We start from the raw sequence: 23,809 nt of genomic DNA on the forward strand, positions 1-23,809 counted from the left end.
ACATTATACCCCTCATTGCTCACAGGACAGAGTTGCTACATCAGTATGCATACTTACTTATTGCAGGTATTGAATCATCATTTAAAAAAACAGTTGTTTCTTATTACCAAAAGTGTTTCTATTAAAATAATTATGTGGTGTACATATAGGCCATACAAGAAGTGTAGAAAGGATAGTTAAAAAGAGATAAAAGAAGTGTAATTGCAATTTAAGACTCTATAGGACCCCAAACTATGAATTGGGAAACCTTGCTATTCCAGCAGGCAACCACGCAGGTGATATGGTTAATGGTACTGAATCAATACTTTACATATAATCAGTATAGCATACAGGGATGAAGAAAATTCTGATCTAGCCCATTGTCAGCCCCTGTTTTTAGGTCCCTTTTAGAGCCATAAGCAGTCATGATATAGTTCAGGTTTCAAAGACAGTTTTCTTAAGTACATACTGTATATAAAAGTAGTTCCAACAAAAAAGTGTTTGTTTTATGAGCATTTTTAGCAATAACTCAGTCTGTTCTTCTATCTATAAATTGCATTTAACGCTCCCTAGAAATGTGCTATGTAGCAGAATGTACACTAAGAAACAGTTCTAATATTTCTAGGTTAGTAATTACTTCTGCATCACTGTATTCCAGCTATGTATGAGCTCTACACTAATCTGCTGACGTACATAATTCTTCATATTGTGTAATGTTCAGGAACAAACAGCCTTCAGAAAAAGGAATGAAGTACTTCCACATGTGTCTTTGATTAAGAAATATATATGATGAACGTACAACAGAAGGTGATAAGTGGCCCTGGACATTGTCCACAACTGTTCAGTTTTTTTCTGCCATGCACTGTCCTGCAAACATATGCATTCTTGAAAGATGTCACTTAACCGCTTGCCGACTGCGCACAGTATATTTACTGCGGCAGTCGGCCCCGGCCAGGCAGAGTGACGTAGGTCTACGTCGCTCGCCTGTCACTCCTTCCAGAGCCAATAGCGGGCGGGCGCGCGCCCGCTGAGGCGCGCGCCCGCCTCGGCTCGTTCACGGAGGAGTGCGGGAGTGTGACTAGCGGACCCGATGTCCGCCGGTCACACTACGATCGCCGCTACAGCGGGAGAAAGACAGAGCGGCTTGTGTAAACAAGCCACCTGTCAGTTCTCCCTGTGTAAAAGTGAAGATCAAACAGTTCTACTATGTAGAACTGTTGATCTTTGTTTTTACACTAGTAGACCTGTCCCTACACAGTTAGAATCACGCCCCTAGGACACACTTAACCCCTCCCTGTCCAATACTGTTAACCCCTTCCCTGCCAGTGTCATTTTTGCAGTAACAGTGCATATATATAGCACTGATTACTGCAGTAATGTCACTGGTACCCCCAAAAGTGTCAAAAATGTCAGTCAAGGGTCCGATCTGTCCGCCGCAATGTCGCAGTACCGCAAAAAAAATCGCAGATCGCCGCCATTACTCGTTAAAAAAAAAAACACCAAAAATGACAAAAATCTTTCCCTTTGTTAGTAAATGCGATAACTTTTGCGCAAACCAATCAAAATACGCTTTTTGCGATTTTTTTTACCAAACATAGGTAGCGTAAAACAAATTGGCCGAAAATTTTAAAAAATTTTGATTTTTACATTTTTTTTTGGGGGAATTTCATATAAAAAAAAGTGAAAAATATTGTTGTTTTTGCAAAAATTACGCTCTTTTTTTGTTTATAGCGCGTGATCAAAAAATCGCACAGGTGATCAAATACCACCAAAAGAAAGCTCTGTTTGTGGGAAAAAAAGGACGTGAAATTCGTTTAGGTACAGCGTCGCACGACCGCGCAATTGTCCGTTAAAGTCACGCAGTAAAAAATCGCAAAATAACCCCTGGTCTTTAAGCAGGAAAATCCTCCGGTGGTAAAGTGGTTAATTCAGGCAACTATATACCAAAATTGGATAACTACTGGGGGTTTGGAAGCAAATGCATTGAAATACCTGAGGGTAAAGATTGCCTTTCCTGCTGGAATACATGAATGAAACCTGTAGTTATTATCCTGCTTTACAATGAAGAGTAGAACACTAGAATGACAATGCCCTGTAGATGAATAAATGGGCTTTCTACGTTAGAGCCAATGGCACACCAATCTAAAGTAGTAACAGTAAAGTACCAAGCAGCAGACAACAGTAAAGCAACAATATAAGAACAGAATTGCAAGCTTCCATCAGCATCCCCTTTGACTACGTTAACATGAACAATTAAGAGAAAAAGGTTGTGAACCACTGAACCAATATCCAACCAAAAATATCTGGATTTCTGCCAGCATGGCTTCTAAAATATGATCTGATTTGTATCTAAGTTATAAAGTAAATTTAACAAATATCATATACAATGTTTTTGGCTGTCATATCTATTAGGTCATCAATGGAAAGATTATTTGAACGTTTACTTTTACAAAAAAGTTGAAACTCCTTTATTGGCAATAACATCAGACAAATGCATTGTGTAACAGCCTATCTGACCTGCAAAGCAGTTAGGAGGCATGTTTGTCCTTCCCTGTAAACACGTCTGTTTCATTGTTTGAACATTCTTATTGTTCATTTTATATATATATATATATATATATATATATATATATATATATATATATATATATATATATATATTATTATTATTATTATTATTATGTTCATTATTTGATTAATTTCTAACAGAAAGAATTGTTGTTACAATACTTCCTAAAAGTACCTCTCCTAATGAATGACGGGAAGTAGGGGCCTTAGCTCCAGGGTCCATCCATTAATATTTCACTGCAATCATTTCTATTACTTCTTGGCCTGAGTCTAGAGGGAGCAAGAAATATGACTACACTTTGCTTCATTATAAAGCAAAACACACTAGTTGCTGTATAGTAAGCTAGTAAGTGTTCCAAAGGACCCCTTTACTAGATAAAAAAAAGTACCAATATATCTAATAAGTAAATATAGCATTAAACATACTTTTAAAAGCAGTGATTTGTTAAATGAAAATTCTGGCTGTTGGCTGTTGTTCCCCTTCTCTAAAGCATGCTATAATCTACTGTCTTTATCACAGTTCATGTACGTTTTTTGAAGCAAGTCAAGTACCTAACTGAAAGTATCTCTGGATTCGAACAGGGTTCTCCAAGCTTTCTAAACAAAGGACCAGTTTACTGTCCTTCAGACTTTAAGAGGGCTGGACTTTTGCAAGTGGAAGTAGAAAAGGTCCAGACATCAGTGGGAAAAAATAATTCCCCATTGTTTGTTTCAGTGAGCGTAATTGCACACCATTATTGGTGTAAGTGGGAAGAATTGTGCCCATCGTTGATATCACTGGCTCCCATTATTGGTGTATGTGGGAGGAATTGTGCCCCATCATTGGTGTCGTTGAGAGGAAATGTGCCTCTTAATTGGTGTCAGTGGGGGGAATTATGCCCCACTGTTGGTATCATTTGATGAAACAGTGCCCCAAGGGCCAGATAAAACCAAGCAAAGGGCCACAGTTTGGAGACCACTGGTTTAGAAGAAGAGCAATGCACCAGAAAAAAACACAGACTCACTGGGGAAACAAAGTCTATATCTTTGGGAACTTCTGGGGTAGAAAAACCAGAGTATTGTGGGAACCCAGGGCACAGCAAGAACAGAAATCCAAACACAGGACAGACACATAGGGGAGCAGGTACAGAATGAAGGCAGACAAAAAGAAGTTGATGAATTTGGCAGGTGAATGAAAGTGGTTCTCATCAGGATGCATGGACTTGGGGCTTCAGGTCTTTGCCAGAGCCACTGAAGGGACAAAAGACTTATTAGTATAAGGAATAGAGTACCAGTATACAACAGATATACAGGAACAATCAGGGCATAACCAAGAGCTACACGTGTAAACATACAGGCACAGAAGCTGATGCCAATACAGAAAGAAAAACAGAATCAGAAGATAAAATCATTATGAACTGACAGGCTACTAGAGTTCGGATTAGGATATACAAGGCAGAAGATCCTAGCCTAAGCACACAAGCAAATGGAGGATGAACATTGAGAATCAGTACTGACTAACCTTTACAGGTTTACCAGAACTGGCTAGTGACAGCAGAGAGCCTGAACAGCCACAAATGAAGGACAGATAAGTCACAGGTGTAAAACTGCAGAAACACATATGGACAGAACAGCCTTGACACATCTGTTTTGCATTAAAGGGGAAAACAAACCAGACTCAGGACAGATCCAATGCAATGCAAGTTCTCGATAATAGTCACACTCAGAACTCTAATGCGGCAACCCTTGTGGGAGAATCCATTAGAAACTAATGTCCATTACTTTCTAATGGTCATTAAGAGTCAAAAACCATTTCATCCAGAAATCCAAGAAAAATATCTCCTGATGGGTATTCCATTACCGAATGCACATTGGAGGTAGGACTAAATGTGTACTAAGTGCTTCACAAAATACTACTAACAAATAAGGGCATAATAATACCTACCATATACATACTAACTTCCAGTATACAGTATGAAATTATATATAATACAGTTAAGAGTTCCTTCTACAAAACTAGCTTACAGTCTAAAATTGCTAATTAAAATTTCAATAAAAGAGCAGTTGATGGTAGGAAAATCACTTGGCATACTAAATGGAACATAGCACGCACAACAAAACATTGAAATGCATCAGTACTATGAAACATACAGTCACATTAGAATTACAGTGAATTTTATTACAACACAAGCCAGTATTTCAACCCATATAAGGCTCTTTGTGTGTTTATGGGAATGCCCTGCTAGTTGCTGTTTGTGGTTTTTATTTTGTAGGCCGCTGTTCCAGATTTGGTTGGACTGCACAATGTATTAAGCAAAAACAGAAGGCAGCTGGCAAGCCTATCTATAAAGTGCAAGGCAAGCCAAGTGGAACACTTCATAGGGGTTAAATCAGTACTTCTTCAACAGCATTCATTAAGCTGAATGTTAGGTGATATGAATAATTCTTTATGAATAATGAATTATGACAATTCAGCAGTGCCACTAAGCAGCAAAGTGTACACAGTTCTGAAAATTACACTGTTTTAACACTCGGGTTTACACGCAGTGACCATGGGCTGATTACAGTGCGTCAGACTGCTTGTGTACACAGTACCTCTTATTTTACAGGCAAGTAAGTAAAACAACATATTTTCAAACATGAGATATTTTCTTCCCTTGATTACATTTCCATGTGTAACTTAAATGCAATTTCAGTTTTTTTTTTTTGGGGGGGGGGGGGGGGTTAGGGGATATCATGCATTCCATTCCCATTTCACAGAGTTCCTCTTAATTTCATGTTCTTCTGCTCCCTCAAGAAGCTTATGAGTAAGCCTACATTCAAGTAAGATGATAAGACAGTGTGTTCTGCTGCCAGACAAGCCTCTCTTACTAGAATTTTGTAGACTTTATAATGATTTATGAATCACGTCTTTGCATTCTGCACTTACTCACATATGTGACTACACTTGTGCTATAAAGAAACTTGCATTTTTTTCTAGATTTGTCCCTGAATGAATCAGAGTGTATTTACTCAGAAGACTGCAGATTTATTTAGTTTAGGCTCTGAGAAGGGAGAAAAAAAAAAAACCTTTTGATTAATGAACTGTAGATTAAAATTCTTTGTGAAAAGCAAAGAAAATCTAGAATGGAGGCTAAAAAAACTCAATGAAATGTAAGTAAAGTGTAAAAACTTGCCAAACTAAATATGTATATAGAGTTGGTGTATAAAAAAATATATAAATATATATATGTGTGTGTATATATAGATTTATATAGTAAATGCCACCTATTTATGTACATATATCTACTGTACATATTGTACATACCTTGGTTTTCACAGCATAGAACCTCTATATTTCGGCATGGAACATATTGTATGGATTAGTGGTACAGAGGCATTGTTCTTGCCATCTTGAATAGTATTCCATGCTGATTCATAATGTGATGATAGATAATGTAAGCCTCCTGTCCTCTTATCTCTGTTTGATGCTTTCGTAGAATTTCTTTACTAGCCAAGCATCTGTTTTAAACACAAAAACTCACCAACTATTCACATTTTACGTAGGTATTTGTGACAGCGTTTATACCCCAGTTCGTGACATTGAAGCAATGGAAAGTTTGGATCTGGAACAGCAATGTGTTAGGGTTTATTTGTACTTTCCATCTTACGACAGAAGCCTTATAGCTCTATACAATTATTTTAGCATAACTGCAAAAAATACCTGTAAATACAAATAGACCTGATAAGTAAGAGAAGTTTAACCCTAACCAAATGATGCTGTGTAAACGACATGTGTATTATAAACAACTGCCATTTTTAAAAATAAAAATAAAAATATGTTTCTATTTTTCTTGGCCCTTTCTTGTACCTTAATGTTAGTGATCTACCGCAACATCTTTGCAGCCACCTCCTATCTACATGCAAGCACTTTAGCAATGACTGCATTGCATTTTTCAGGACAGGTTTCCTGATGGTGACAACTGTGGACCATGCCTAACGTGCATTGGAACACCCTATGGAAGTCTCCATCAGAAACCTGTGTGACAAAGTGACAATGCAGGAGCACACTTTTAAAGAGAGGGGAAGAGTGTTGTCAGCCTATATCATGAAATTCCTGAAGAATGGCCTTCATAGCACTAGTTTAAAATTGCATTGAAGTGGAACTAAACTAGAACTAAAAAACATCTAGGACGTACACCTTTTTGGAATGCCTGTGTGTGTAATTTCTGCAAAAAAAAAAACATTTTCTTTTTTTCACATGTGCATACTGCTTGTAGTGCATGTATAGTGCAGTGTACACTCTGGGACCATTCCCAGCATATGCAAGATGGTGAGACTAGAGCTGGGTGACAGGCTGATATAATTTCAGCTAACATCTGCAAAAGTTACATAATCAGTGACTGCCCAGTAGCCAGATGTCAGACCCAGAAGAAGCAGAGGAGAATTTGGCTGCAAAAAGGGATGAAGTAGTGACTGGGATCAAGGAGCTGTGAGTGCTAGAGTAGGTCAAATCCATAGGTATGTTTGCCATAATGTGCAAGTATGCTGTGGGATATTGCACATTATGGCAAGAACTGCCTACCCTAAATTTTATTGATTGGTACTAAATTGGTATACTTTATTTACAAAATAACCAATGCTAAGGCCCTGTTCACACCTAAGTGTTTTCCAGCTTGTAAAACGCTCATTTCTGAAGTCTCAAAATGCCCAACAAGCAAAATCCTATTCATTTCAATGGCCCCTGTTCATATATGAGAGTTTTGTCGTCTAAAGGAAAATGCCTGAAGCTCAAAGAAGTACATGAGCTTCTTTTCTCGCAGATTACAGGCGTTTTTGTTAGATGTCAATGCCTGCCTCCAACCATCTACAAAAAACGCCTAAAAACACCCGAAAAACGCCCAAAAAAATGCCTGAAAACAATACACTCAGGTGTGAATGGAGCCTAACTCATGTAATCCCCAAATCTGCAAAATGTTTTCAGGGTTTGAAAATTGGTGCTGTCAATACAGAATACAATTTCAAAGCATGTGTTTTGCATTTTACTGTATTGCATCATAAATAGTGTTGTATAAAACTCTAGGATCTTGAATACAGTATGCCATACGGTCATATTCTCTATTTTGGATGCAAAAATTCAGATGACAATATACAGTTTATTAATAATTTATATCACGCAGATTACCCAAAACGAATCAGTGCACTCATGGAACGTCAAACTCATATGCTCCCTACAAATGTGAGGACTTTCAAAACCATTGCATATTTATACTAAGCAGAATATCACAAGATCATGCCATGCATTATATAATGTCACCGCTATGGAACTATACTATAGACAATTCAGGCACTAATCAAGTCCTACTTCCAGGAAATTCATAGAATTAATGTCAAGCATTACATTAGAAGATACACACGAGCAGTGCAGATGCTTAATGTTAGCAACTACAGCACATCCATATGTTTGTAATGACCTAACTTTATTCGTAACATAACTGTAACATAACTAAGATTACATTAAACATAGCATCAGTAAACATTTGGAAACAAAGGCATATTAGCTTTTTTGTATAGATCTCATAAAAACAAGAAATGCTTTTAATTCAAGGACCCTATTGCAATAAATCAATTATAAGTGTGAATTTAGTACGGCCCATTTACACTTTGCCATTCTGGTGCATTGGGTTAACACGTGCATATTAACATGCATTGTGTCACACATTAACATTCATTGCATTAGGGAAGCCCATTTAAGTGGGTGGGCTGCCAACGTTATGCACCGCAGGGTGTTATTGTGCCTTGAGGTGCACTGCAATCAGAGGTCAATTGAGTTAGTGCACTGAGGTGCCATTAAAAATGAATGGCACCCCAATGCATTAATATGTGTAACATTACTAAAACACTACTACATTACTGTGTAGTACTGTGTGGCACTGTGTATGTAACATTACTATAACACACCTTGATGGCAAAGTGTATAGGCCCTTACATTCTTTAGGCTCCATTCACACCTAGGCGTTTTCAGCTCCAAAAACGCTCAAAAAAACGTTTCCAAAACGCCCAACAAGTACAATCCCATTCATTTAAATGGCCCCTGTTCACATCTGAGTGTTTAAACGCCTGAAGCAAAATGCCCAACGCTCAAAAAAGTACATGAGCTTCTTTTTGGGCAGATTACAGGCGTTTTCCATTGTTCTCTATTCAATCTAAAAACGCCTGCACAAAAAACGCCTGGAAAAAACGCCCATAAAAACGCCTGAAAAAACGCCTGAAACAAAAACGCCCAGGTGTGAATGGAGCCTTAGGCTATAATCCAAGCGATGTTTGCTATGTTTTACCAAAGTGCCTATTTTCCCTTTTTTAAGTATCACTTTTGACATATAATTGTTTTTTTTACTATTAGGTCTCATGCACACTGGGCGTTTTTACAGCTGCTGTTTTTGGCGCCAGACGTTTTTTTTCTGCAGCCAGTAAACTCCCCAGCATGTTATCCCATGTGTCCATGCACATATAGACTGTTATCAGCAGTTTTTTGCAGGGGCGTTTTCTGGCTGGAAGAAAACCCCAGAACTAGTGGGTTTTAAGAAGTGTTTTCAGCTATAAAAATGCTCTAACTTTAATAAAAGTTTAACCACTTCCCACCCGCCCTATAGGCAAATGACGGCGGGAAGGTGATTACATTATCCTGACCGGACGTAGGCTCTTTACCATGTGACCAGCTGTTTCCAATCACAGCTGGTCACATAATAAATAGGAAGTGCCGTTGATCGGCTTTCCTCAGTTTGTGCCTGAAAGGCACGAGTAGAGGAGAGCTGATCTGCAGCTCTCCTGACAGGGGGGGGGGGGTCTGCACTGGTAATCAGAGCATTGATTACCAGTGCAAACTCCTGGGGGGGGCACTAGAACCACCAGGGATGCCCACCCATGACCCCAGGGATGCTGCCTATCAGTGCCCATCAGTGCCGCCCATCAGTGCCGCCTATCAGTGCCCATCAGTGCCGCCTATCAGTGCCCATCAGTGCCCACCAATGCTGCATATCAGTGCTACCTATCAGTGCCCATCAGTGCTGCCTATCAGTGCCGCATATTAGTGCCACCCCATCAGTGCCACCCCATCAGTGCCTGTCAGTGCGGCCTCATCAGTGCTCATCAGTGCAGGAAAAAACTTATCTATTTACAAAATTTTATAACATAAACAAAAAACGTTTTCTTTTTTTTCAAACTTTTCGGTCTTTTTTTATTTGTTTAGCAAAAAAGAAAAAACCTTGCGGTGATCAAATACCACCAAAAGAAAGCTCTATTTGTGGGACAAAATGACATAAATTTGGTTTAGGAACAGTGTTGCATGACCGCGCAATTGTCATTCAAAATGCAACAGCGCTAAAAGCTATAAATTGGCCTGGGCGGGAAGGGGGAAAAGTGCCCGATATTGAAGTAATTAAAAATGCTGAGAAACACTAAAAAATGTGGCTATTCAGTGTTTATCAACGTTTTTGAGCCATAAGCTTCTGTGGGAGTAAAGTTTTGCTAAAAAAAAAGCTAAAAAACGCTACAGCTGAAAAAAGCTAAAAAAATCGCTACAGCTGAAAAAAGCTAAAAACCGCTGAAAAAAGTTACTACAAAGAGGCTGAAAAACTCCTTCTACAGCTACAGATTTCTACTGACGTTTTGATAACGTCCAATGTGCATGAGGCCTAAGCCTGAAAGGTATATAATTAATAAAAATGCATGCTTTCAGCACATAGCATGATAGCAGCTAGCAAGCATCTGTAAGCTTTTTAGGCTGCGTGCATTTTATCTATGTTTCCTGTTGTAAATCACTGGGGCCTCTGTCTTGGAGCAGACTTTGGTTACATTTTTTGTACTGTTCCTGTTACCACTGGTCTTTGTTATCACACAGAAATAAATATATAACAATGAAAATTATTAGTCAGGCTCCATTCACACTTGGGCAATTTCAGATCTGACTTGAGTCACACAGAATAGCATGACAATGGAAATCACATTGTTTTCAGTGGTGTCCGTTTACATCAATGCAACTCAACACAGCATGATTTTGGAATTGGTGCAATTCCAGCACAGTTTTGGCCACAAAGAATATGTAAACCTCTTCAAAGTAGCTGCAAGTTGCACTACATAATTTCACTGAACGTCAGATCAAAATCTCAGCAGTGTGAACCTAGCCTCATGGTTGTTCTGTCGCCCTTTTACTTTTCTAGGCCTGACTCAGATACATATATATATATATAAATACATAGGGGTTGATTTGCTACAGGAAAAGGACATTTCTTTAAAAGCTACTGATTTTACATTTTCCTAAACAGTCCAATATTGCAGGGGTTCTACTTTTAAAGTCTGCAAAATTTGGGGCACAGGAAAGTAGACTATATTGAAGTTGGGAAATTCTTTAGACATGAGACTTAAAGTTATACTAAATACGCACTGTTTAATTTACATTGTCTCTTCTATTTCTGTATGTGGATGATGGCACTGTAATTAATTTAATAAAATAAAAACAAGTAAGTACCATTTTCCTAATCATTATACAGCTGTCACATGACCCAGACCTTTCCCAGCCTGTCTGCAGAGAAACAAACAGGAGAAGCTTCTAGTTCTCTGCTGCTGGTCACATGTTTAAAATTTAAAAAAAAGCAGCCTTTGGAATACAGAGTAAAAAAAAAAATGAATATCAATAAACTGTTTTAAAAAATTTACGACCGCCCTATTGTAGCTTTACTGCTATGGGGGGGCTGCTGTGTGCAGGATCATGCATATATATATATATATATATATATATATATATGTGATCCGCACTTCTGGGTCACAATGTTCACAGATACCTGCCGATCATTCAGAACACAGGCAGAATGGCAGTCTGCCTACGTAAACAGGGCAGATTGCCGTTCTGTGAGTAGGGAAGGCATGGATCCTGTGTTTCCTGCAAAGTAAAAGCACCCCCCACAACCCCTTCCCAGCCAGTGTCATTAGTACAGTGACAATGCATATTTTTAGCACTGATCACTGTATTAGTGTCACTGGTTCCCAAAAAAGTGTCAAAACTGTCAGTTAGTATCCGATTTGTTTGCTGCAATATCTGCCATTTAAAGTGCAAAAATTAAAAAGCGCACTGGTGATCAGATACCACCAAAAAAAAGCTATTTATGGGGGAAAAATTAGATAAATTTTATTTAGGTACAGTGTCGTACAACGGCGCAATTGTCAGTTAAAGTAACGCAGTGCCGTAACGTAAAAAATGGCCTGATCATGAAGGGGGGTTAATCTTCCAGGGCTGAAGTGGTTAAATTGTCATGCATATATATATATTTGAAATCAAATCTTTATTATTTTTTGGCAAAAACATGGTGTGGGCGTATTTCTACTAGTCACAGGCTGTGCCACATCCCTCCAATTTGTGTCTAAGAATAAGAGGGGGATGAAGCCTCCATTAATCGACATGTAATATCCTGCCCCCATTGTATTTAGCTGGTTAGTGGGCATGGAGGATGGAGGGAGGGAGTGGACTGTCATATACTACTGTGTATACACCCACATTTGTGACTCTATAGTCACATGGGCTGCTCTGATGTGATAGGGAGAAAATGCTCAGCATAGAAACTTACTGAAAACTGAGCATGTGCAGAGTTTCCACCACAACTGCAAAGTCCCTGCTAAATTGGGGACATGGACAGAAGGTTGAGATAAAGAGCAGCAGGATCAACCAGTTTTTTTGCAGAATACAGAAAATGAATCTCATAGTGACTGAGTGAGTATAAACAGCATGTAATACACCATTTATTGATCATTTTTTGATGTGGGTGACACTTTAAGCTACATGGTAATTGATAACAAAGTATTAAATTATTCAGTAGTAAGTTTTTAAATCATTTTAGCTTTTAAACACCAATTCAGAGCACTAAAGCATCAGTTCTCTTTGGCAAGATCCTGAACCTCTGGGATTTTCATGAATTTCATGGCTTATGCTTCAATATCTTTAAAGAATCAATGATAAGATATGTCTCACTTACTAGTGATACAGGTGGAGCCTCATGAGCCGAGTCAGCCACTAGCATCTAAAATGTTTCAGGTACTCCAACACTGACAAATCTAAAGTTCAGCCTTATAATATCTAACAAGGATATAGTATGTGACCGGACAAAATTATGAGGATTGTATACCAATGCTAGAAGTCTGGCTAACAAGATGGGAGAACTGGAGCTACTAATGTATGAGGAGGATTTTGATTTTGTGGGAATTTCAGAAACTTGGTTTGACAGCTCTCAAGATTGGCTGGCAACCATTCAGGCCTATTCCCTTTATCGCAGAGATAGGGAGGGTAAAAAAGGGGGAGGGGTATGCCTGTTTTTCAGCAACAATGTGCAAGTGAATATGAGGGACAATATCACTAATGGAGCTAGGGAGGAGGTGGAATCCTTATGGGTAGAGCTTCAAAGGGGAAAGTAATATTGGGTGTATGCTATAGGCCACCCGACCAGAGGGAGGAGGGGGAAGCAGACCTTCTAGCACAGCTTGGAATGGCTGCAAGGATGGGAAATGTCATTATAATAGGGGATTTTAATTATCCAGATATATACTGGTCAGAAGGAACCACACATTTGTCTAAGGCTTGCCATTTCCTAAATGTTTTGCAGGACAATTTCATGGATCAGTAAGGCACCAATGAGAAACAATGCGTTACTAGACCTACTGATTTTAAAGAATACAGACCTGATGTAAAATTCAGGAAAACTTAGGAAACAGTGACCATAAGTCAATTACTTTCAGTATAAATCACCAAAATAGGAAAAACAAAGGTAATACTAAGACACTGGATTTCAACTTCTCTAAACTGTGCTCTTTGCTAGGCGATATTAAATGGGATAGAATCATAGGAACAAAGAACACTGAGGAAAAATGGGAGTGCTTTAAGTACATACTAAATAAAGGTATCGGCTAGTGCAGTCCAACAGGGAATACGTTTAAAAAATCTAAAATAAACCCTGGGTGGCTAAAAATCCAATGTAAAAATGCATATAAAAAGAAAAGAAAAAGCCTTTCAAAAAATACAAGGCTGAGGGGTCATTGGCAGCATTCTAACATTACAAAGAATGCAATAAGAAATGTAAGAGCACAATCAAGGCAGCTGAGATAGAACAGGAAAGGCGCATAGCGATAGAGAGTAAAAAAAAAAAAATATTTCAGTATATAACAAGTAAGAAAGTGAGGTCAGAACACACTGCCCCCATAAAGGATGATGAAGGAAACCTGGCTATAAAGGCTATTTATAAAAAAAAAAAAGGAAACGGGGGGGGGGAGGGATACAGTAACCTAGACTGTAATGGTAAGGTAATAACACATCACAAGAAGAACCCTCATGGTTAACAGAAGACAGACTCAGAACTAGACTTGAAAAACTTAACATACAAAAGTCACTGGGACCAGATGGCTTATACCAAGGGTCATTAAGGAACTCAGCCAGGTGATAGCCAGACCATTGTTCCTAATTTTTTATGGACAGTCTACTGACGGGAACGGTACCAGCTGATTGGAGAAAAGCCAACGTGGCACCAATATTTAAAGAAGGGCCAAGCTATATCCCTGGGAATTACAGACCGGTTAGCCTAACTGAAATAGTCTGTAAGCTATTAGAGGGGATGATAAGGGACTATATACAAGATTTTAGTAATAAAAATTGTATCATTAGTAGTAATCAGCATGGATTCATGAGGAAACGCTCTTGCCAGACCAATCTATTAACCTTCTATGAAGAAGTAAGCTGTAATCTAGATAAAAGAAGGCCTGTGGATGTGGTGTATCTTGACTTTGCAAAGGCATTTGATACAGTTCCCCACAAATGTTTACTGCACAAACTAAGGTACAAAGGTATGGACCATATGGTGAGTACCTGGATTGAAAACTGGCTTCAGGGGCGAGTCCAGAGGGTGGTGATAAATGGCGAGTACTCGGAATGGTCTGGTGTGGAAAGTGGGGTCCCCCAGGGATCTGTCCTGGGACCAATCCTGTTTAATTTATTCATAAACGATCTAAAGGATGGGATAAAAAGCTCAATCTCAGTCTTTGCGGACAATACTAAGCTAAGCAGGGCAATACCTTCTACACAGAATGTGGAAACCTTACAAGAAGACCTGAACAAAATAATGAGGTGGGCATCAACACTGCAAATGAAGTTTAATGTTGGAAAATGTAAGGTAATGCATTTGGGTGCCAGAATTACAAATGCAAGTTACTCACTAGGGGGAGAACCTTTGGCGGAATCTAAGATGGAAAGGGACCTGGGGTCCTAGTAGACGACAAGCTCAGCAATGGCATGCAATGCCAACCTGCTGCAAGAAGAGCCAACAGAATACCAGCATGTGTAAAAAAAGGGGATTCACTCCAGAGATAAAACAATAATTCTTCCACTCTACAAGACTCTGGTCCGGCCGCATCTCGAGTATGCCGTCCAGTTCTGGGCACCGGTCCTCAGGAAGGATGTGCTGGAACTGGAGACAGTCCACAGAAGGGCAACAAAGCTAATAAAGGGAATGGAGGACTTCAGCTATGAGGAAAGACTACAAGCATTGAACTTATTCTCTCTGGAGAGGAGACGCTTTATATGTTATCAATGTACAAATACTGTAATGGCAACCCTAGCATAGGAAAAACTTTTCAGGGAATAGGAATTTAAAAAGACACGCGGCCATTCACTAAAATAAGAAGAGCGGTTTAACCCTAAACTGCGTAATAGGGTTCTTTACCGTCAGAGCGGTAAGGATGTGGAATTATCTTCCACAAGTAGTGGTATCAGCAGGGAGCATCGATAGTTTCAAAAAACACACTCATCATAAGTTGAACTGGATGGACTGGTGTCTTTTTTTAAACTTACTAACTATGTAACTGAGATCTCCCTTCCATAATTCCCAACTCTCTTCCTGTCCACCTAGGAGCTTTAGGTGTTAATGCCCACCATTACAATTTTCTGGCCCTACCTGTTGTGTTCCCCACAATATATATATAAAAAAAAAAACATACAGCAAGGAGAGTGGAACCATGTCATAATGTCTGCAGCAACTATGGAGGTCCAATAACTCAAAATCAGTCTCATCAACAGAGTCCTCATAAGATATATGAAACTGGCAGGTTGTTGATCCAATCAAGAGGCATATCCTCCATGTGTGCAATGTGTGCAGTGCACAGGGGCACCAAAGAGATGGGGCCAACTGTGATCTCCTCTCACAGCACAACATGAGGATTAATTGAAATCAATTTTTAGCCATCACCAGTCTATTAGCAATGCACCATGTATGCTGTCATTGCCTATGATATGCTGATCGCACATGAGAGAGCAGCACACATCTAGTCAAACTGCGTGCTTGGGCTGTCCTGCATATGCTGCACTGTGTATCGTTCTAGCTAAGAAACAGAGAAAACAAGTGAAGCAGAATGTGCAATCACTGTACTTTGCCTCTTTGCACTATACTGTTGTGGCCTACACATCTGCTTCTAGTGATGATGGGGTTAGAGTGATATGCGTATAGGCCTATGGAAAAGCTGAAGATGGGCATGCTGTAGTCTCAGGACACAAAAAAGATACCTTTATAAGGTATAGGGTGATGGGTAATATGTTATCTGTATCATGTGTCAATATACAGCAAACTATAAAGACTGCTGCTATTTTATTGCTTTAATGGCAGTGCTGCTATTATTCAATAGTTTAAAAAAAAGTTCTGTTTTTTTGTAAATTCAACACCTTACTGTGTATAGGACTTTTGTTTTTACAACCATTAGGTAAACTGCACAGGACAGTTCCTTATAAATCTCCTTTATTCAGTATTTCAACACCTAACGCTAGCTGAAACCACAGCCTAGCACTAAAAAAATGTATGCGTGATTCAGTGGAAATATCTAAGCTTTTAGCTATATGATCTGGAAGCCAGCTCTCTGTGCTGTGAAAGAGTATTTGCATGCACAATCTCACATTTTCTATACAAGATTCATTACCTTAGCTTTTTATATCCTAATTATATATATCACTTTGACATATTGTTTTTTTCTTTTATAGCCAAGCATTAATTTTAAGAAATACTATTGTTGAAACACGATTTGCTGTTCTAAATGACATTTATTCTTTTATATTTCAATAAAACTGCTATTTTAAATGTATAACCATGCAGAAATGATTTAAGAAAAATGTATTAATGCCTTAAGGTTTACAACTAAAACAGTTTATGGGAAGTCTGATCATGCTTCCCAAGTACATTTGGCAGTAAGATCTTAGAAGAGACAAAAGAGTGGCTTTAATAGACAGATTCGGCTTCCTTCAAATCTAAAAAAAATAAATGTAAATGCCTGCGCTGAATACATAATCAACCATCAGCACGAATAGGACTAATATATAATCTCTGTATGCAATTTTTTGGTGATAATGCTGCACTTCAGCTGAAATGAACTTCTATACACTTCTAGGAAGATCAAACAGCAGACAAATATGACTTACACCAAAAAGTATAGATGGGTGACCCAACCGATGATTGGACAACATGAGAAAAGAGATCTAAAAATGATATAAGTAACACATCAGGTTTGATATGCCAAAGCCTTCCACTTGAATCCCACTGTACCAGTATGTAATGCTGCAGATTGCACAGGGTACTTATATACAGACATACGACCAGGCAAGCTCTTATCCCACATGAAAGAAACCAAACAAAGATAAAAAGAGGATTCAAATAGTGTAAGTAACAAGGTTTTGTTTAAAGGTGCACTCCGGGGAAAGGAAAAATGCTCCCTCGTGGTGGGGCTGATCCTGCACTCCAAGGGTTAAATGATCATTTAGGTCCACGGGGCTACAAAAAGCAGTTTTGCTTATACGATTCTCCTCTCCCACAAGCTCACTTTAGGCTGCAAGACCAGTTCCTGCAGCCTCTTCTCCCCTATGTTCAGGTGATTGCAGGCCCTCTGAAATCATCAAGCATGCTATAGAGCCCATAGATGTGAGGACTCCAAGGGATAGTCCACTGACAGAGTGTAGGCGAGTAGAGGAGAGCACTGGCTGTCAGGGAAGTGGAGGATTGTGTAAGTAAAACTACTGTTCTTGGTCCCCCAAACCTAAACGAGTATTTTACTCTTGAAGTGCAGGGGCACACCCACTGCGAGAAAGCATTTTTCCTTTCCCCAGAGGGGAAAGGCTTTAAGTATAAAATACATACATCTAAAAACTGCTGTCACTGGAAAAGTTGTTGTGGGAACGGGTCTAAACCTGCTGAGCATCTAACTTACAGTCCTGTTGGGAGTACTGAGGTTCGCTTACTCGCATTCCCACCATTCGTAAAACATCTTATTTTCTTTCCAATGAATGCAAGGCACTATGTGATTGAAGGAGAGGAGATCAAAACACTGATCCACACCTCCGTCAATCATGCAACCTTGCATTTATTTTGAGCGTAGTTTGACTGCATTCAATTTTCTGTTTTGTTGTTTCCTGAGACCACAGTAGAAAGTCCATCCTGTTTAACTAAGTCGCCACTATTGTGACTAAATAGTAAATAATAAAATATGCCTGCATTCTGTGTCACCAAGTCTGTGACAGAACCCACTGTCACTGTGTGTTTTGGAGGGGACTGTACTGTAATCTACAACTAGTCATACGAGGATCTAACTATATAGGCAGGTCCGTAGTCTTTACTGAGCCAAGTAATGGGGACAATACCAGAAAAAAGTTGGACTGAAACCAGTCCTGTTCCATCCAGAACATAGAAATCCAAGCTGATACCGTCCATCATTACAAGAGAAAACATTTCTGGATAGAGTTATTCTTATACATAACAAATAGGTGTATGCTTAAATAAATATAATCAAACCTACACATTCATCATGAAAAATCAATAATGTCTCTCATTTATCAAACATAAATAAAGTCTCTCAAAAATAAACTCTTGTGCTGTAATTATTTCTTTTACTATGAATTTGTAAGTAAAAGTCTTCCACACACTGTGCCACCATCTGTGCCCTTACCTAGACTACATGACCTTACATAATATGTATGGTCATAAAAGGCTTTTGCCCCCTTTATTGGACATAGGACATTTTTTCCGGTCCCTTTCATGGTGTTCTAGGATGGTAATCCCTTTTTTCAAACAACCACTTCCTTTTTTGGATTATGCAGGTCATATCCCTTTAAGGTACTATCCAGCTTTCTCCTCCACACAGCAAACATACAAGGAAACAAACTCTACATAGTGCTTATGTCTTTAAAACCTTTTTTTATTCCCTTCCACCTTCAGAATAACACTCACATTAAAAACCAGTAAGACGTGCATCAAATATCCAGCATATACAATAACCATGCCCCTTTAATACACAATGCAATTATCCAGTGTATTTTACCGGCCCTATGCATTTCATCACCTTTCCCACGTGACAGGGGATCTGATTGGATGACACCTCACACTCTCTTATATAGGTACCTATGGGCACCATTTTATTGTGGGTCCACCAATGGAAGTAGCGAAGGGCTGGTAAAATACACTTGAGAATTATTGTTATTCTGGAGGTGGAAGGGAATGAATAAATGGTTTTAAAGATAAAGCATTATGTGGAGTTTGTTTCCTTGCATGTTTGCTGAGCGGAGGAGAAAACTGGAGAGTGCCCTAAAGGGATATTACCTGAAAAATCCAAAAAAGGAAGACGTTGTTTGGAAAAAGGGACTACCCTCCTATTACACCATCGAATGGACTGCAAGGATGTCTTATGTCTATTAAAGGGGACAAAAACCTTTTATGACCATAAATAATATGTAATGTCATGGAGTCCAGGTGAGGGCACAGCTGGTGATGGTGGCATAGTGTGTGGAAGACTTTTAAGCACAAATTCAAAAAAACACAAAAAAATAACCACAGCACAATATTTTATTTTGGAGAGACTTTATGTTTGATATATGGGAGAAATTATTGATAATTTATAATGATCATGTAGGTTTGATTGTAATTATTTAAGCGCGACACCTATTTGTTATAGATAATATTATGACACATTTACATGAGAGTGTGTTAAGGTGAAAGCAGCTCATTGCACATGTAAAATAAACAAGGTATTCACATATTTCACATAGCAGCTCATAAGGTATAAGTTTATTAGAGTTACTTTAAACAGTCAACATTCTGAATATACATGAAGCCATGGTTCAAGCATCCATACCTGTCAGAGCATGATTCCATAGGCGTGAGAGGAGGTAGCTGGGATGAGGGGTTATGCGGACTGGACTGCAAGTTACTCCCTGGAGAAGGATGGCTCGAAGCAAGAGGCTGAGACTGAGGCACATTCCCAACAGCAGTTCCACTTCTACTTGAATGAGAACTGGAGAACAGAGCAGCTACAAAAGAGAAAACAAATTACATACAAAATTGCTTATTGTTTTGCTTGGTATTAGACAGGTAAACACCATTTAGGCAGTCAGAATTAAGAAACATAATAATGAAAGGAAAAGGACTCTTACAACAAATCTGAACAAGTATTCTATGATCTAACTTATTTGTTTTCTGTGATATCTGCCACAGAAGGAAAAATGTCTCACTGACTACTTACAATCTGTAGCTGATCTTTTGGTGACATTACAGTATTATATAATTATATTTCTACCATCTGTGTTTTGACTAACACTGCATTTGCTTAAATGTATAGACACATTTATTAAGGGAAATTTGAACGAGAAAAGTGCAGTCATTCACAGTAATCAATCAGCAATAAACTTTTAGTACTGAGAAAACGCCAAATGGTTAGAAATAAAAAATAACAAAAATTGATTTTAACACAATTGAATATGTATGGCCAGCCTTAAGAAGGACGTTTAGGTGGTGCATAACCTGCAATCTGACTGGACGGAACTGATGAAATATGATGAACATATGAACATATGTGATCGCTTCTTTAGTACTCTTTAGTATTCATCTGAATACTTATCTAACAGTATGTATAAGTAATAGAAGGGCTAAAATATTTACCTTTCTTGAAAAAAATTCCACTGAACTGGAGTATCACAGCTCAGTCTTTTAAGCAGGACTATTTAACATAAATTAACGCTGTATACTATGTTTACATATTACATGTGTGTGTATATGTGTGTGTATAGGTATATAAACATAGCGCTAAGTACAGTGTAAGTGATCTAAAACAATAATTCAAATAAACCAGTGATGATTTACATATGCATAAATAAATATCAGTGTCCAAAAAATATTTTAAAAGTTGCAAAAAAATATATAAAAATAAAATATATAATAATATAAAGCAGTGTCCAAATAAAGTTCCGTGCCAAAAACACAAATGTCCACTGTGAAACTTCTTTGTGCAAATAAGAACGTGCTCCCAAGTGCTATACGAATAGATCCACACGTGCCCTCTTCCCCACACGTGAGTCCACTTACCAGATTGTGTGGACCCCTTAAGGCCTTATGGTCTTGGGGTCTAACAGGCTTTTGGGTAAGTGGATAAGCTTGGGTGCCTTCAGGATAGCCTTCCCATATGGATATGCAAATAAGCATAAAAAAGACCAATGGTGCAGTACGTTCCAATTAGATACATTTAATAGATCAAAGTGACCCCAGGAAATACACTCACATTTCCAAATAAATTGTAAGCCTTATAATAAATTATCCCCGGCATCTAGTGGATAGTGTTCCTACCGTCCTCCTAGAACTGTATAGCGGTGTATAGTGGCGTGCGTTCCAACGCTACTTCTGCTTGAGTTCCACCACACCGGAAGTGACGTATCACGTTAGCTTTGAAGACCTGACATATATCTACGCGTTTCACCCCTCCTTGTGGGCGTCATCAAAGACCTTTGGTCTTTGATGATGCCCACAAGGAGGGGCGAAACGTGTCGATGTATGTCCAGTCTTCACAGCTAACGTTATACGTCACTTCCGGTGTGGTGGAACGCAAGCGGAAGTAGCGTTGGAACGCACACCGCTATACAGTTCTAGGAGGACGGTAGGAACACTATCCACTATACGCCGGGGATAATTCATTATAAGGCTTGCAATTTATTTGGAAATGTGAGTGTATTTCCTGGGGTCACTTTGATCTATTAAATTTATCTAATTGGAACGTACTGCACCATTGGTCGTTTTTATGCTTATTTGCATATCCATATGGGAAGGCTATCCTGAAGGCACCCAAGCTTATCCACTTACCCAAAAGCCTATTAGACCCCAAGACCATAAGGCCTCAAGGGGTTCACACAATCTGGTAAATGGACTCACGTGTGGGGAAGAGGGCACGTGTGGATCTATTCGTATAGCACTTGGGAGCACGTTCTTATTTGCACAAAGAAGTTTCACAGTGGACATTTGTGTTTTTGGCACGGAACTTTATTTGGACACTGCTTTATATTATTATATATTTTATTTTTATATTTTTTTTGCAACTTTTTACATATTTTTTGGACACTGATATTTATTTATGCATATGTAAATCACCACTGGTTTATTTGAATCATTGTTTTAGATCATTTACACTGTACTTAGCGCTGTGTTTATATACCTACACTTTTTTCACTTGTTGATGAGCAGCAGCTGTAGTATCTAGGGGATTTTTTCACTGCAATATTTAATTCATTTTTTTCACTGGAATTTTTTTCACTGAAATATTTCATTTAATTTATTCCTATACGCGCAGGGTGGACCTTTTTGGTCTTTTATTTTCATATGTGTGTGTGTATACTTATATTAATTGCTAATTATTGCTACCAAATATTTTTTTTATCTACTTATATAATTATGTCAGAAAAAAATATTTTATTATCAGACTCTATGGAGTGCATCTAATAAAAGCAAGTAGGTTTTTCAGTTTCCAGGGGAATTTTTCCTTAGCTTAATGAATGGGGTGCAATCATGTGCAAGCAAAAATACAGTTTTTTTACTTTTCCCTGCAAAGTTAATTTTGCAAAGTGAATGTTCCCCATATTCGCTAAGCTAAGAAAAAATTCCCTTTGGAAAATAAACAGCCTATTTACCTTTAGTAAATAAACTCATATGGGTCCATACTAGTAGTATGGCTTGCTTTAGTATATGAACCTACCCTTGTGCTAGGTCTGATATATAACTATGTTTGTACTAAAATTGGGGTACTTCTCCCCATCAACCAACAGTTTTCAGTAACATCTGCTCTGCCTAAAAGCTGAGCTGGTCTGACCTGCACACCGTTGATAATTCCTGGTACGGTACCTTTGCAGCGTTCTCTTAAACTCTGCCTATTGACATTTCTACTGGCTCATCACTATAATACTGAAGCTTTACCCAAATACAAATGCCCAGAATCCAGGTAAATCAAAATATACGGAAATACGCTGCAGGTATGTGCAAGTGCCTTAGGGTGCCTGTATTTTATAACTGTTAGTAGCTTTCAGTTAACCACTTTAGCTCTCATATCTGTATGCCCTTGATGGACCAGAGAAATTGTTACATTTCCACTATTGGCAGGTTTATTTACCATTATGTAAGACAATAAAGTCAAATATAAACCTTTAATTTCATTTAAAATTCCAATGTTGTTTCTAATACGTGAAAAAGCATAAAAACAAGTATTTTTTTAAATTATGTGCATTTTCTTTTCATAGGACACTAACACTAAAAAAAAAAAAATAAACTACTGTACACAAATGAAAGCAAAAAAAATAAATAAATAGTAATATTTAGGTGGATTCAGAAATGCTTAGGACATATATAGCTCTATACACAAGCAAAAAAAAATCATATAATGTGTATATATATATATATATATATATATATATATATATATATATATATATATATATATATATATATATACATATACATATATATATATACACACAGTATCTCACAAAAGTGAGTACATCCCTCACATTTTTGTGAATATTTTATTATATCTTTTCATGTGACAACACTAAAGAAATGACACTTTGCTACAATGTAAAGTAGTGAGTGTACTGCTTATATAAAAGTGTAAATTTGCTGTCCCCTCAAAATATCTCAACACATAGTGGAAATTGAGCCCAAAGTGTCAATATTTTGTGTGGCCACCATTATTTTCTGGCACTGCCTTAACCCTAATGCGTGTGGAGTTAACCAGAGCTTTACAGATTGCCAATAGAGTCCTTTTCCACTCCTCCATGACGACATCACAGAGCTGGTGGATATTAGAGACCTTGCACTCCTTCACCTTCCTTTTGAGGATGCCCCACAGATGCTCAATAGGGTTTAGGTCTGGAGACATGCTTGGCCAGTCCATCACCTTTACCCTCAGCTTCTTTAGCAAGCCAGTGGTCATC

General features: G+C 38.3%; 1 protein-coding gene across 1 annotated transcript in view; it reads right to left on the bottom strand.

Moving 5' to 3' along the window:
- GLIS3 (GLIS family zinc finger 3) overlaps positions 1 to 23,809 on the bottom strand; it is a 529,924-nt gene that overhangs the window by 54,059 nt on the left and 452,056 nt on the right. Inside the window, exon 8 of the mRNA XM_082243469.1 lies at positions 19,699 to 19,873. Coding sequence (XP_082099595.1) covers positions 19,699 to 19,873 — 175 coding nt within the window. The remainder of the gene's footprint in view (positions 1 to 19,698; positions 19,874 to 23,809) is intronic.

This window comes from Pelophylax lessonae (assembly GCF_965119305.1).
Source record: "Pelophylax lessonae genome assembly, chromosome: 1".
In the NCBI taxonomy this organism is placed as follows: domain Eukaryota; kingdom Metazoa; phylum Chordata; class Amphibia; order Anura; family Ranidae; genus Pelophylax; species Pelophylax lessonae.